The 15,850-nt window shown below is 52.5% G+C and overlaps 1 protein-coding gene and 1 non-coding gene across 2 annotated transcripts; both read right to left on the reverse strand.

Moving 5' to 3' along the window:
• Positions 1 to 1,637: 1,637 nt before the first annotated feature.
• On the reverse strand, positions 1,638 to 15,680 carry NOA1 (nitric oxide associated 1). Its single transcript, XM_040967099.1, has 7 exons — positions 14,585 to 15,680; positions 13,386 to 13,550; positions 11,918 to 12,123; positions 9,567 to 9,698; positions 6,620 to 6,736; positions 2,355 to 2,475; positions 1,638 to 2,131 (listed from the first exon to the last, which is right to left on the reverse strand). Exons 1-7 carry the CDS (start codon positions 15,678 to 15,680, stop codon positions 1,932 to 1,934), a joined length of 2,037 nt encoding a protein of 678 aa, XP_040823033.1. The 3' UTR covers positions 1,638 to 1,931.
• LOC121147639 lies at positions 3,483 to 3,586 on the reverse strand. The gene has a single exon (XR_005882453.1). It is a non-coding gene; the product is annotated as a small nucleolar RNA U13 (small nucleolar RNA).
• Positions 15,681 to 15,850: the final 170 nt, after the last annotated feature.

Below are 15,850 nucleotides of genomic sequence, written 5' to 3' on the forward strand. Positions count from 1 at the left end.
GCAGGGAGCTGGATTTGAAGTGGAGCAGAGAGCTTGAACCAGTATCTGTATGGGATGTCAGCATTGCAGGTGGTGACTTAACATGCTACACAACAGCACTGCCACCCAAAGTGAGCACTGAGCTGCATGGTAGATATTAGCTGCCTGAAGATACAGGTTGAATCTCCTCTCAGCCAGAAAGAACTTTCAGGCACTTGACATTGTTGTCAGTTCCTGATGAGTTTTCTGGTACCCCTTGGTCCTTTCTCCCCTATCCGATGCAAGAGAGATGCCAACTCCTTCCTATTTGCTAGCTTTCGGAGAGAGTGGCACTGACAGGTGGCTGTTGGAGCCAGGGAACAGCGTGGAACACCCAGCTTCCTCTGTGTAAGGCAGGCAGCTGCTTCTCTCCATCCTGGTCTTGCTGACAAAGGACAAGCTGACTAACTGCCCTGCAGGTGTAGACGAAGCCACGGAGGCGCCCCCAGCTGGATCCTGACGCCTGCAAAGGACAGGGCCACTTTTGCAGGCTGTGTTGCAGCCAAAGCATATGGGAGAAGCTTGTGTCCTGCCATTTGCTCACAGGCCAACAGCTGAACTGCTCTGTTGGCTCCATATGAAAGATGACATCTGGTCACAATAGAAACGGGGTGTTGACATGGCTCTTTCTTCGTGTGTGTTGAACAGCAGACATACACACAGAGGCCTTGCACAAGCTTCTTACACACATGGCCAATACATTACAAATAGGCATAATCCTGACTAGCCGACTAGCTGTTTATTATTTTTCTTTCATTTCTTTTTAAAAATATTTAAGGCTACTTGTTTACATAGTTGATCTAGGGTCGAGGGTTAGGGGATAGGGAGACCATTGTTTACACATTTTGTTTTTCTTCTTGTTGTATATGGGGGAGAGGACTACAACAGAAGCCGTGCCTAGCCTCCCAGCTGCACGTTACCAGGAGATGGGGAACGGCCACCTGATGTCATCCCAGTTTCCCACTGTGGAGCATTTTCTGAGGGTTTTGTTCATGTTCTGAGATGCTGCCCATAGCGCTGCTCCAGGGATGAGGAAATCCTCCTGAGGCGATTGGCTGTCAGAGTCTGCCTCTGATATTTCATCAGCCCAGATGTTTGCCACCAAGCTTCAACGGGGTTGTTGATCAAATTGTTCTGCCCTCCTTTTTCTGCAAACCAATGCTCGCCTGGCCCTCATTTATCACAGGTGGAGCTGCAGCCAACTGAGAGTGACCCCCAACAACTCCCCACTGGACCAGTCCCCCAGCTCTGGATCCTGTGCCTGCCGACGTGTGGATTGGTCTGATCTGCCGCACATCCCGTTGAGATTTCGTATATACCACTGAACCCTGAAGTCTAGCTCAAGTCAACCGATCACCCTCCAGCACACACTCACGCCACACAGGTTTTTCCATCTGCTGATAGCAGGCTGAAGTAAGGGGCCTGTAACTCAACCGAGCTCTCCCACGTGAGTGGAAGGGACCCGAGCACTTCAGCCACCGTGCGCTGTCTCCTGGGGTGCAGCTGGAACTGGAAATGGACCCGGGGCTGTTATGGGGCAGGGAATCCACCCACCGTGCCAGGCCCCATCCCCTGAAAAGCCACAAGTCAACCATAAACCTTTAGGAAGTGGGAGCAGCTGAGGGCTTGGGGATTTTACTACAGTTGCATTTAATTTCAAGGTATACTGTTTTAAAATAATTATTTATTTAAAAAGGCAAAATTAGAGAAAGACAGAGAGATTTTCCATCTGCTGGTTTAGTCCCCAAATGGCCACACGGGCAGGGCTGGGCCAGGCTTTCCCTATAGCATGAACAGGTGCTCCCAGGGGACTGCGGGTGGTGGCTTTCCCCGTGTACCACAGCGCCGGCCCATCAGTAAGGACTGTTGTGTTCAGTGAGTTACCACACGATGTAGAGGCCAGCCTCGTGTGTTTATGTGTTTTTCTTCTTCAGGTTGTACACGAGGGCGGGCAGTTTCTTGGTCTTATAGGCCACACTTCTCCTGATGCGTTCACCTTTGATGTTGACAATATGTGGAAGGAGGGGTGGCCGGACGGTCAGGACCGTGCCCTGGGGTGTGTAGCCTCGTAGGTGCAGCTTGTCGTCACCTTGAGGCGTTACCGCGACCCAACCTGGGTGGGCAGGAGAGAGAAGGCGCCATTAGCACCCACCTTACTACAAACAGCCAAGGGACTGCCACTCTTTCGTGGTTGTTTGCAAAGCCTGGACTGTCAGGACAGCTCACATTCATTGACAAGTACAAGCACTATGTGTGTTTGCACTTCTGGGACGGCATGCTTTGAGCCGGTAGGCTGTTCTCCACGCTTTGTCAGGGCCTGGTGCAGGGCTACCTACCTGCCGATGAAAACTTGATGTCCGCCACGGCCTCCATGTCCCCATGGCCTTCCTTTAAGGTGATGTCTTCACCAACCAGAGGGGGAAAGGCCTTCATTCGCTCCTCTCCACCCTTGGGAACCTGCCAACAAGAGGAAAATGAGGGTGTCTGGAAGCTGAACTCCCACTCCATGGCACTCCCATTCAGAGTAATCACTGAAGAGTTCAGCACAGAGAGCAAGAACAACAGCAGGGGACTTCACCCAAGGCCCACGGAGGGCTCATGGGAAGCACGGGCTGGTGTGTGGGCTCAGGGTCACGCCCCAGGCACGGACAGCGCTTCCCAGGCCGCCCAAGGGCAATGCTGGCCAGGAAGACAAGCACCTCAGCTCACCCAGTGCAGCCAGGAATGGAACCCATGTCTTCTTTCAACTCAAGGATCCAAGCATACTTCAGAAAGTGTACACAAATGGCATTGCAAGCCAATTTTGGTGCAAGATATATGCATGCAAGATGTCTTCATAGAAGTACAAGGTGAGGCCTGGCGTCATGATGCAGCAGCTTAAGCCTCCACCCAGGGGATAAGCATCCCAAATGACTTGGTCATATCTTGGTGGCTCCATTTCTCATCCAGCTCCCTGATAATGTGTCTGGGAAAGCAGTGGAAGATGGTCCAAGTGGTTGGGTCCCTGCACCTGCATGGGAGACAATGGATGAAGCTGCTGGCTCCTGCATTTGGCCCAGTTCTGGCCTCTGCAGCCATTCGGGGAGTGAGCCAGCAGAGGAAGGTCTCTGTGTCCTCCTCTCTGTAAATCTGCCTTTCAGGTTAAAATCAATCTTTGTTTTATTACTAGAAAGTCAGGTATACAGGGAAGGAGAGGAGGAAAAGAAGATATTTCGTCCGATGATTCACTGGAGCTGCACTGATCTGAAGCCAGGAGCCTCTTCTGGGTCTCCCACGCGGGTGCAGGGTTCCAAGACTTTGGGGCGTCTTTGACTGCTTTCCCAGGCCACACGCAGGGAGCTGGATGATAAGTGGGACTGCTGGGATTAGAACCAGCACCCATATGGGATCCCAGCGCAAGGAAGTCAAGGACTTTAGCCGCTAGGCCGCTGTGCTGGGTCTCAATCTTCTTGTTTTTACCTTCATATCAGATGGATCATGGATTGACATCGTACGAGGCTTAAAGGGAGGTAGTTGCCACATAAACATGCATCAACCCAACCATCATGCTGATAAGCGACAAAAGGATCAAATACACCAATCTTACAAATCCAGGGTACACATTACCAAAATCTGCATGGACTAAAACAGTTTTTGCAAATAAACCTCTTTTAACTTCATTTTCATGAGCTCTTAAGCATTTGTTTATTGGGGCTGGTGCTGTGGAATATCAGGTTGAAGAGCTGCGTGTGGTGCTGGCAACCCCTGTGGGAGCCAGTTCGTTTCCCTGTTAATGTGCCTGGGAAAGAACCGGAGGAAGGCGCAAGTCCTGGGGCCCTGCCCTCATGGGGAGACCCGGAGAAGCTCACAGATGCAGACCAGCCCCATGCTGGTCACTGTGACCATTTGGGGAGTGAGCCAGTGGATGCAAAACCAGTTTCTAACTCTGCCTTTTAAATAAATAAAAAAAGATTTATTTATAATTATTCTTAGATTTGTTTCAAAGGCAGTTACCTTCTTGTGAGCAGACTCTATGGACTCCTTCTCTGTCCTGGACGCCTCCTGACCCAATGTGCCCATCCCTGGGGGCCACCACATGACCCTGAGGGGCTGACACTGCTCTGTGGATGGCAGTGTTGTGGCTGGGGGCAAACAGGAAAAACTGAAGCTGAGAACATACACCAGGGGTGATGTCGCAGGATGAAGTGGGACTGGGGAGACAGAAGGAAACCAGGAGGTAACTGAGTCCCAGAAAGACCAAGGAACTACCCACATCCTGGCCTGGGAGAACTGGGGCAAGTGCCAGCCACATGTCACGCAGATGCCCCAGTGCCCGAGCTGAGCCGTGGGCTTGGCGGCCTGGGGAGGCTCCTTTCTGAACCTCCCACTGGGCCAAACCTCATTCTACCTAGAGGACACCACAGCTGTAGGGCTTGGTGGCCTGGCAGAGCCCCGCTCCCGCTGGCCTGCAGGGCTCCTGGAGCCTGCATTTGGCCAGGGGCAGCCCAGGGCAGGTGCTTCCCTGTCAGCAGTTTTAATTCCAGTATGGCTTTCTGAGAAAAGCCAGAGAGCAGGAAGTACGTGGGCACTTCTAAGAGCTCAGGGAAAAAACACAGTTCAGAGGAAGAACTTATTTTTGGTGCAAAAACAATTTTGTGTGTGTTTTCTAAATAGGGTATTGTGTGTGTGTGTTTAAGTTTTATGGGGCTGGTATAGCAAAGCACATTAAGCTGCTGCCTGCAATCCTGGCATCTCACAGGGGCGCAAGTTTGAGATTCGGTTGCTCCACTTCCAATTCATCCTGCTAATGTGCCTGGGAAAGCAGTGCAAGATGGGCCAAATGCTTGCGCCCCAGTGTACACGTGGAAGCCCAGGGTTCAAGCTCCTGGCTTTGGCTCAGTCTGGTTCGCTGTGGCCATTTTGGGGAGTGATGCAGTGGCTAGAAGGCCTCTTGCTGAGACCTTCCCTCTGCTGGATTATTCCTCAGGGCTCAATAAAATGAGCATGGCTGGGCCCGGCTAAGCCAGCAGCCTGATCTCCTCCTGGGCTCCCACATGGGTGGCAGGGAACCAAGCACTGGGCCATCTTCTGTTGCCTTCCTAGGTGTATTACAGCCCAAATTTGAACCAGGACCCCTATGGGATGCCAGTGTGGGTCAACTTGCTGAACCACTACACTGTGGCCCTCAAAAACAATTCTGAAATCCATAGTTTTTTCATTTTTCTTGTATTTAAAGTTTTGTTTTAACACACTGTGCCAGTCAGCCCTGTAAAAGATTTGGGTACCAAAACAGATTCACACTTTTCATTCCTTTCCCCCAAATGAAAGCATTACTGGCTTTATTTATTTGGGAGCCAGAGATCTCCCAACTCCTGGTTTATTCTCTCAATATCTGCCATGAGCGGAGGCCAGGAACTGACAGCTCAATCTGGGGCCTCCATGGGTGGCAGGGACCTAGGCCCTCAAGCCGTCACCTGCTCTGCCTCTTGGTGCAGATCGGCAGGAAACTACCACCAGAAGCAGAGCGGGACTTGAACCAGGTGCTGACAGGCACGCGTGTGTCCCAAGCAGCATCTTCACTGCTGCGCTCAGCATCTGCTGCTCCACGTGCTGCCCGACACCTGCTCCTGCTCGCCTCTCAGGTCAGGCTTGTATGTTTCGTTTCGGAGGTGCCTTCACACACACCACCGCTGCACTGTACACACCGCACCCAGTATTCCTGCAAGATCCCTTCCTCTCTTCCTCCGCCTTCATCCTCAGCACCAGCACCAACACCTGCTCAGCACATGGCTGCCTGGCCCTAGATCCCCTGCACAACCTCACGAGCTGGGTCTAGCATGGAGAAGAGGGACACGAGCTGAAAGCACACTGTGGAGCCGTGCAGTGGAACAGGCAATGAATCCGGAGACCTAGCTCCGAGCATCTCAGCCAACATGCCACACCATCAGTCAGCAGCTGGGAACACTCCCCACTCAGCCCATCCTTGGGGAGCTTGGTAGGGACAACTGCAGTAAGGACCAAGGGGCGAGCCCAATGGAGAAGTGATGAGCAAGCTGTGTTTTTGTTCCAATATGGCTGGACTTTTATGGTTTCTATAGGTCGGCAGGGAAGAGGTAGAAAACCTATAGAGTAAGCACTGGAGATAGAATACCTGGCAAGTCTGTCCACTTGGCCTAGGGCTCCCAGCACACCGACGGCGTGGACCAGCTCCTTCCTGGCTGTGCACCGTGGGATGTCCAAGCTCTGCCTGCTGCATGCCAGCTATGTCCCCAGAGGTGACAGTACCTCTAACTTCTGCTCGCTCAACACTGCGTCTCACACTAGCTTGGCATTAAATGTGTGCACTTCCACATTTCACTTAGCTGATGAATCTATAGTTAGATGGCCACATATGGCTGGGGCCATCCTATTGACAGTAGACAGAAACACAGCCTATGGCTATTCCAACTCAGTCCATGTCAATATCCAGTTTAATTGAGGGCTCATTTTGCTTCCCAGCCAGGATGCTCCAAGGTAGTGAGGGGCCGGGCCAACTGATGGTAGCAGGTGGCTTTGTGAGCAGAGCAAGATGCCCAAGAGTACCCCACCCCAGCAATGAGACCAGCAAGTCAAGCTGCCTTACCTGGAGCAACGTGTGTCCCGCATGCTTCTTGTAGATGGCGTCGGCCCGCTCTAAGTAAGTGATATGCACAGGGAGGAAGTTGGAGGCCACGACTGTAAACCAAGCTGACTTCCTGCCCTGAAGAAAGGAGCAAGTGACTGCACAATGGAAAAGCTTGGAAAGCCTGCACTCTTTAGTGTGTGATCAATTAACAAGCAAAAATGAAAACCCAAAGCAAGCCCCCTGGAGAGCAGGTACGATCCAATTACAGGAATACCCGGAATAAAACAGGGCACGCTGTGGAAGCACTGCATTTCAACAAGTACCGCAAGCCACCACCTCGACATTTGCTGATACCACTAGAAGTGACAAAACAAAAACAGCCCAAAAGAGAGGAATGCTGTCTGCCTCAAGCGTCCCTGTGTAAAGCCAGCTTTAAATTGTAGTGATGTTAGGTGATAAGGGTGCCTGGGTTCCAAGGCCAGCTCTGCTCTCCATTCCAGCCTCCAGCTACTGCACCCTGTGGCAGCTGCAGGTGACAGCAGGGCTCCTGGGCCCCCTACTCACGGGGAGCCCCAGACGCATTTCTGGACCCTTGGCTTTGGCCCGCCCTGTCCTTGACTGCAGTGGACCAGCAGATGGGAAATCTGTTTCTATCTTTTTTTTTTTTAAAGATTTATTTTTATTGCAAAGTCAGACATACAGAAAGGAGGAAAGACAGAGAGGAAGATCATCCATCCGATGATTCACTCCCCAAGTGACCGCAATGGCCAGTACTGTGCCAATCCAAAGCCAGGAGCCAGGAGCCTCTTCTGGCTCTCCCACGTGGGTACAGGATCCCAAGGCTTTGGGCCATCCTTGACTGCTTTCCCAGGGCACAAGCAGAGAGCTAGATGAGAATCGGGGCTGCCGGGATTAGAACGGGCACCCATATTGGATACCAGTGCATTCAAGGCGAGAACTTTAGCCGCTCAGCCACTGTACTGGGCCCAGGAAATCTGTTTTTTAAATCACAACAAATATTAGCAATCGCTGGGTGATGTGGATGCTTGGCACACATTCCAACAGAGACGTAAGGCAGAGGCCCTCCTGTGAACGTGCAAGAGCCGTGCACAGACCTGGAGTCACGGAAGGGCCGAGCCCAGTGTCTGATGTTCTGCTGTCTCTTGGGATGTCGCCTGGTCCTTTTCTTCCCAGAGTGGAGCTACCTGGGACTGTATGGGCTACTCCGACCTTATGGAAACCCAGCTGATCCGCACTCCACACACCTGCTTTCCCACCACTTTGCACTGTGCTTTTATAAAAGTAGAAAAAACTCTTGCTTTCTTGTTTCAGTGTGTCATCCGTTTAGATATGGCTGCTCTGCTACAATAACAAGAATTCAGCTTTGTGGACTCCATGTCCTCCGTTTATTTCTAACAGATGAGCTTTACTGAAATGCACGAAGGTTCTAAGTGTGCAAGTTTAAACTTTCAACAAAGCACAGCACGCAAACCGAGCCGCAAACAGACTGGCACATGAAAGAAACAGAGACTGCGAAGCATACTAACTTGGATTTCAACATTTGCTCTTATGCTTCCCAAAGGACAGCGAAACACCATGTCTTCAATGCCAAGCTACTGAGGAACTCAGCATTCATGGAGGTTACAATGTTTAAGACCTGCAGCCTTTTATTGTCCTCTTTTCTTTTTCCTAAGTTTTTATATAGATTTAGATTTTATATAGTTTTAGATTACCTAAGTTTTATATAGAGATTCTTTAAAGAACAAAAAAAAAAAAAAAGGCAAGCATGTTAAACTAGCAAATAATCGACTTATAGGCATTTTACCAACCCAGTTCATATTCCAGAGAGCATTTCAAACGTTCATGGAAAATAGAACTGAAAGTTTATTTTGATATAAAAATATCTTTTTCACATACCACTCTAATAACTTACTGCTTCCTCAAGAAACATTCATATTAAAAAAAGCACAGCTAGCCTATTTTAAACCACACATTTTTAGAAAAGATTAGTTATTTGAAAGGCAGGAAGAGAACAGGAGAAAGCGCTGTCTTTCCTGCCCTGGTGCACTCTCCAAACGGCCCCAACAGCCAGGTGAAAGCCAGGAGCCTGGGGCTCTCTCCGGTCTCCCATGTGGATGGCAGGGGCCTGAACACTTGGCCATCACAGGGGTGCAACAGGTTCAGCCACTGCCTCTGACACCAGCACCCCCTCCTTGATGCCACTCCGAGGCCTGGCTGCGGCTCCTGGCTCCTGGTCTGCGCCTGGATCACCATGGCTATCGGAGCCATTTGGCAACTAAACCAGCAGATGGAAAATCTCACACCCCCACTCCTCCATTTCAAGAAAAAAGTAAAAAATGTTGAGATGCAGGCACATGTGGGGTCTTCAGAGTCATGGAAATGTGCACTGTGCAGAGATTTCAAGACATTTTGGCAACAAAATAAACCCTCACTCATACTTCCCCTTTTAGGTGCCCTTGGATCTGATGACTCAGAGGGAATCTGTAACAGGCCAACCCTCCACCTTACGGCACCAGCATCCCGTATGGACACCAGTTCTAATCCCGGCTGCTTCACCTCTAATCCTAATCCTGCTCCCCGTTTATGGCCTGGGAAAGCAGTGGAGGATGGCCCAAGGCTTTGGGACTCTGCACTCATGTGGGAGACCTGGAAGAAGCTCCTGGCTCCAACTCGCTCAGCTCCAGCCATTGTGGCCATTTGGGGAATGAACCAGCGGATGGAGGATCTTAATCTATCTATCTATTAATCTATCTATCTATCTATCTATCTATCTATCTATCTATCTATCTATCTATCTATCTTCCTTCCTTCCTTCCTTCCTTCCTTCCTTCCTTCCTTCCTTCTTCCCTTCCTCCCTTCCTTCCTTCCTTAGGACAGATTAACAGAAAGAAAAGAAAAAGATAAAGTGAACTCCAAAACAGTCCTAAAATGTCACTTTTCTTACCTGCAGGAAATCTAGTCGGCCCAGTGCACCCAAAAACAGGACCATTCCTGGTTTAAGCACAAAGGTTCTTGGAACAATGGCATGTGTTGGCAAAACAATATTTACCTCTTCTTCTGTCAGAAGATTTAAAATCTGTGAAGCAAATGGCAGAATTTTAAGAAAATTACTTTTGTTGAAAATAAGAAATAGTAATTTGCTTGTAAGGTAGAGAGATACAAAAACACATGTAACTTCACAATACACCAAATTATGTCAGCGTCTGTAGCAGACACAATTCATAGCACGCTTCTCTGTCTACACTAATCTCAGGAAGCCTCTGGAGTGTCGGTCAAGTTGCCGCTGGAACTATCTGCATCCTGCATTGGAGTGGCTGGTTCGAGTCCCAGCTATTCGACTTCTGCTCCAGCTTCTTACTGATGTGACTGTTGGGGTGCAGCAGATGACGGCTGAAGGAAGGACCCTGCCACCAGTGCGGGAGACCCCGTGTGAGACCCTGTCCAGCTTGGCCTGTGGGGGACTGAACCAGCAGACGGAAGCTTTCTGTCTTTCAGATAAAATGAAAATAAACAACTCTTCTGGCTTCTAAGGATGAAAAAAGCTCCTAAAGGATGGGCCTGGTGCAACAGTGTAAAGGTTAAAGTCCTCACCCTGAATATACTGGGATCCCTGAAGCCCTGCTTCCCATGCAGCTCCCTGCCTGTGGCCTGGGAGAGCAGTTGAGGATGGCCCAAAGCCTTGGGACCCTGCACCCATCTGGGAGACCCGAAAGAGGCTCCTGGCTTTGGATTGGCTTGGCTCTGGCCGCTGCGGTCACTTGGGGAGTGAACCATTCAACGGCAGATCTTACTCTTTGTCTCTCCTCTCTGTATATCTGCCTTTCCAATAAAAATAAATAAATCTTAAAAAAAAAAAAAGTTCCTAAGGGAGTAGAGAAAATAGAAACGGGAAGACAATAAGTGCAAGACTCAGGTAAGATTTCTGGAATTAAAATCTGGTTAAGAAGGGACAAAGAACCTGGTCAGTTTGGTTTGTTACAGCACAGCACAGCACAGGGGCGGGTGTCTGCCTGGTGGGGAAGATGCCTGGCTGTGCTTCTGCTGTGGCAGAGCTGTGAGGCAGCAGGTGCCAGCTCCAGGTGGGAGACTTGGACTGAGCTGTGCGGGGGCCCTGGACTCAGCCCTGGCCCTGCCCCAGCTGCTGTGGGGATTTGGGGAGTGAGCCAGTAGATGGGAGATTGCTCTGTCCCTCAGGTTTTCTAATAAGACATTAAAAAACATATGATAGAGACGCTTACAAGAAAATAAACAAGAAGGGGCTGTCAATTGTTCTCACTGAAAAGGGACATTTAAAACCACTTGCAGTGAAGAAACTTCTTAACCTGAGATCTTCAGTTTGAGACACCGGCTTCAGCCACCAAATACAAAGTTTCTCCGTCAACTAATACAGAGATAAACTGCCAGGGCTGAGAGGTTGTCTGAGGGCCTCATTCCCTGGCCTAGATGATCTTGTGAATGAGTCCCCAACAGGGCTTGGGCCCCAAGTGTCCCCGTGCGTGGCCTCACAGTGCGCGAAGGGAGGAGGCAGCAGGCCACGCTGACCTCACGGGGCATCATGAGGACACACCCGGTTCCTCTGTCGTCATGCACTGCCGAGTCCGGGCGTTCTGCTAGGAGGGTAAGGAAAAAGCCGGACCCCCTGTATACGACTCGGGGACACGGGGCATGAGAAAGCGGATGAAGACATTGGTAGGTGACCCTGGTGAGGCCAAGGACTCCCAGTACCACAGGAGCTAGATGCAAACCCAGTGGCCATCGAACCTGGTGTGAGGCTATACTGCCGACGCACACCTCAGTCCATCGAGGAGACGGACGAAGACCCAAGCCAGCTAAGAAAATAATGCGGCAGGGTTTGCCGAGCATGCGTGTTAGAATCAGGGTGAGATACACAAGGCACAAACCCAGGTGACTCATGGAGGGCAGGGTTGTGTGAGCGCGAGCCTGTGCTGCTAGCTGCCACCTCAGTCTGGGCTGTGTCACTACACTGCGCATTTCGTGTCTGCTGGATGAACTAAAGACAGACCAGCAAAGGCAGCCATGGGGGGAGGAGTGGGGAGAGCACACTGCATGTTGTAAAGTATTTGCCAGTCAATGGAAACCAGTGCATATGGCCTGTAGCTGCTGCCAACAGGAGGTCTACCAGATGGATGAGGACCTGGAGGCAATCAATTCCTCCTTCAGCTGCTGAGTCACAACCAAACCCACAGTGGACGTGACTGTTTTGCCCTGGTTCCGCCAGTTAACACAGTACTTGGGCAGATGGAAGGAACTGCGCCCGAGAGACCAAGTACCTACACAGTTTTCTTTGGAAATCCCAGGGGTGTCATAAAACCAGTGGGCGTCTTTCACATCCTGTGGCGTCAGCTCGACTCGCTCGGCGGGTTTCTTTGGAACCCTAACAGGTTCATTTCCCATGTCGAAGGCAAGTGAATCCGCATCGAACTCAAAAGCTGCTTCACCCTTCCGGTCTTTGGAATACAAGAATGTTCTTCCAACTCTGCCTAGAACAGATCACACTAGGGTCATCACTAAGTCACGAGTCACTAACTAGTGCGTCCAGGAGGGGTGGCGACAGTATCCTTGCTTTGCTGGGAATCAATCTGCAGTAACGCAGGGATGAAAAAAGATACCAGGCCTGGCCCAATAGCCTAGAGGCTAAAGTCCTTGCCTTGAACATGCTGGGATCCCTTATGGGTGCTGGTTTCAATCCCAGCAGCCCCGTTTCCCATCCAGCTCCCTGCTTGCGGCCTGGGAAAGCAGTCGAGGACAGCCCAAAGCTTTGGGATCCTGCACCTGTGTGGGAGACCTGGAAGAGGCTCCTGGCTCCTAGCTCTGGACTGGCTCGGCTCCAGATGCTGTGGCTGCTTGGGGAGTGAACCACTGGATGGATGCTCCTTCTCTCTGTCTCTTCTCTGAAAATCTGCCTTTCCAAATAAAAATAAACAAACCTTAAAATAAAGAGAGAGAGATACCAAGGGAGAGAGGACTCTAATTTATCTTTTTAAAGTACTTATTTATTTTATTTGTTTGTTTTTAAAGATTTATTTATTTTTATTACAAAGTCAGAGATACAGAGAGGAGAGATAGAGAGAAATATCTTCCTTGTGCGATGATTCACTCCCCAAGTGAGCCCAATGACTGATGCTCCACTGATCCAGAGCTAGGAGCCAGGAACCTCCTCCAGGTCTCCCACACAGGTGCAGGATTCCAAGGCTTTGGGCCGTCCTCGACTGCTTTCCCAGGCCACAAGCAGGGAGCTGGATGGGAAGAGGAGCTGCTGGGATTAGAACCGGCGGCCATATTGGATCCTGGCGAGTTCAAGGTGAGGACTTTAGCTGCTAGGCCACGCCGCCGGGCCCAAATTACTTATTTATTTTATTTGAAAAGTAGAGAAATCTAGCCAATGGTTTGCTTCCTAAATGACCACAAGAGCCAAGGCTGGGCCAGGCCGAAGCCAGGAACTTGATCTGGGTCTTCCTTCCATGAGGCAAGAACACAAACCTGCCAAGGCATCAGCGGCCACTCCCGGGCTGAGTGTCTGTTGGAAACTAGAATGGCGTACAGCGGGGACTCGCACACAGGCATGCTGGCACGGGCCGCATCTGCCTGTCCTCAGGTCAGCCTACTCTGAAGTTGCTGGATGGAGGGTCAGTCTGGTACAAGTCTTGCCTTGGCAGGCCCCTACACCAGAGCCGCTGGCCCGAGATGGTGGGTGCTCAGGTCACTTAGCCGAGCCGATGGGGGCATCCCGCAGGTCACTTACCCACTACGTAACCGTGCTTCTTCAGCAGCCGCAGCTGACTCTGCTCCTGCTGGCTGAGGTCCTCCTCCGCCGCGGCCGCGTCTTGCTGAAGCCGTTTTTGTCTCTGAAACATTCTGTAAGGAGTCGGGTTGCAAATAGGGAACTTGAGAAGGTTCAGCGTAGTACCTGAAGCACCAGACATGTGCATTTTTAGAAAAAGGAATATGGAGAAGGAAATACACATTTTTTCCAAAGATTTACTTATTTTATTGGAAAGGCAGATTTACAGAAGAGAGACAGAGAAAGATCTTCAATCTGTTGGTGCATTCCCCAAATGGCTGCAACAGCTGAAGCTAAGCCAATCTGAAGCCAGGAGCCTCTTCTGGGTCTCCCACACGGGTGCAGGGTCAAGACTTTGGGCTGTTCTCAACTGCTTTCCCAGGCCACAAGCAGGGAGCTGGATGGGAAGTGGGGCAGCTGGGACAGGAACCACTGCCCCTATGGGATCCTGGCACTTGCAAGGGCAGGATTAGCCAATTTTTGAGGGTACACTTTTGGGCCCAGGGCTTTGTTCCACTTAACCTTTGTGACAGCCGTCTACAAAACTATAGCCGCTTTAGGAAGGCGTGGCTTAAGCTCAGAACTGGAGTCACAAGCTCAACAAGGATTTTGATCCCCAATCTGATTTCTACCTTCCCCACAACACCGTTCGGGCAAAGACACTTGTGCAGAATCCAGCTGAAGGCCATGGCAGACTAGCTCACTAGATGGAGTTCAAGTCTAGTTTTGTGGCAACAAATGGGGTATGTACAGCTAACATTATCACACTCAACAGAGTCACACGCACAAGGGCCCATTTTCTAATTACCATAGCAAAGCAATGGTACCAGCATCCCAGAGGGGCGCCAGTGCAAGTTCTGGCGGCTCCATCATCATCCGATCCAGCTCCTAGCTAACGTGCTTGGGAAAGCAGTGGAGAGGACCCAAGTCTTTGGCGCCTGCATCCATTTGGGAGACGGGGAAGAAGCCCCTAGCTTGGCACTGGCCCGGCTGCAGCCGTAGTAGCCATTTGGGGCATGAAACAGCGGGGGGGGGGGGGGGGAAGATCTCTCTCTGTGCCTTTCAAATAAACAAAAAGAAATAATAAGTCTTGAAACCAGAGGCTCAGTAAGGGCTGTCAGGGAAAGGGGCTCCGAGTGCCCACAATGCCTGCTACTCACCTGGCCAGGATGAGATGGTGGCCTTGTCGATGGCCTCGGCACCCTTGGCGGTGCAGTAGTCAGACTCGATAAGTGTGTTAAAGAGTGTGGACTTGCCGGCGTTGGTGGCGCCCACCAGGTAGACATCGCCGCGGTAGCGCCAGGAGCGCTGGAGCGCCGAGATGAGCTCTTCCACCCCATAGCCCGTCTTTGCGCTGATGAGCCGCACGTCCCGGACCATCGTGCAGGCGCCGCGCCCCGGGCCCGTGCTCTGCTCTCCGTCCTCGCTGGGTCCCTGAGGCCCTTGGTGGCCAGGGGCCGGGAGGAGTCCAGCGCGCACGCAGTCATCCCACAGCCGTTCGCGCAGCCGCCGCCGGTAGTCGGGCGCGTCCTGGGGCAGCAGGTCCACCTTGTTGCCCAGCACGATCAGCTGCTTGGGGCCCAGCAGCGCGGGCAGGCGGGGCAGCAGTGGGTCGGGCAGGTCCAGAAGGTCCAGCAGGTAGAGCACGAGTGCGGGCCCGGGCCGGCGCAGCGCGCTGCTCACCAGCTCCAGGTAGCGCTTGGGGCTCAGGTGCAGGCGCAGGGCGCGCCGGTGGTGCACCAGCAGCCAGCAGCGCTGGCATACGGTGCGCGCCAGCCCGCCGTCCCGCGCCGCGCCCAGGAACTTGTCGCTGGGCAGGTAGCCGGGGAGGCCAGGGTCCTGGCAGTGCAGCTCGGCCCCGCAGCCCGAGCAGTGGAGGCCGCTGGGCGGCACGGTCGGGTCGGGGTTCCCCCGCAGCTTGAGCTGCAGCCGTTCCTCTTGCCGCTGCAGCCGCCGCCGCTCCTTCTCCTGCTCCTGCCGCTGCAATTCCAGCAGCAGCTCCGCGGGGCTGGGTGCGGGCTCCGGCTCCGGCGTGTACTCTGGAAACAGGAATTGCTCCTCCTGCTCAGCCGGGTCAGCGCTGTCCCCGGGGTGCCCGGGGGCGGCGGGGCCCTCTCGGAGCCCCTGTTCCACGAAGCAGGCGGCTGCAGCCTCCCGGCCCGGGAGCGGCCTCCGGGGGCCATGGCGCACCGCGGCCGGCCCCCACGGCAGCAGCAAGGGCCGCAGCAGCCTAGCGGCCAGGCGTGCGGGAAGCATGGGCCCGACTCACGGGCGCGCATGCGCACTGCGGCCGCTGAGCCCGCAGCGCCGAATGCGGGCGGGGCCCCCGAGCGCGCAGGCGCCCTGCTGCCGCCCCACCCACCTCGTCCACCCCGCCTGCAAGCCTGGGAGTTATCGCGAGGATAACGCTCACTTCCCGAGAATCT

Source organism: Ochotona curzoniae, unplaced genomic scaffold, assembly GCF_017591425.1.
Source record: "Ochotona curzoniae isolate NIBS_2020 unplaced genomic scaffold, NIBS_Ocur_1.0 scaffold_4506, whole genome shotgun sequence".
Taxonomy (NCBI): domain Eukaryota; kingdom Metazoa; phylum Chordata; class Mammalia; order Lagomorpha; family Ochotonidae; genus Ochotona; species Ochotona curzoniae.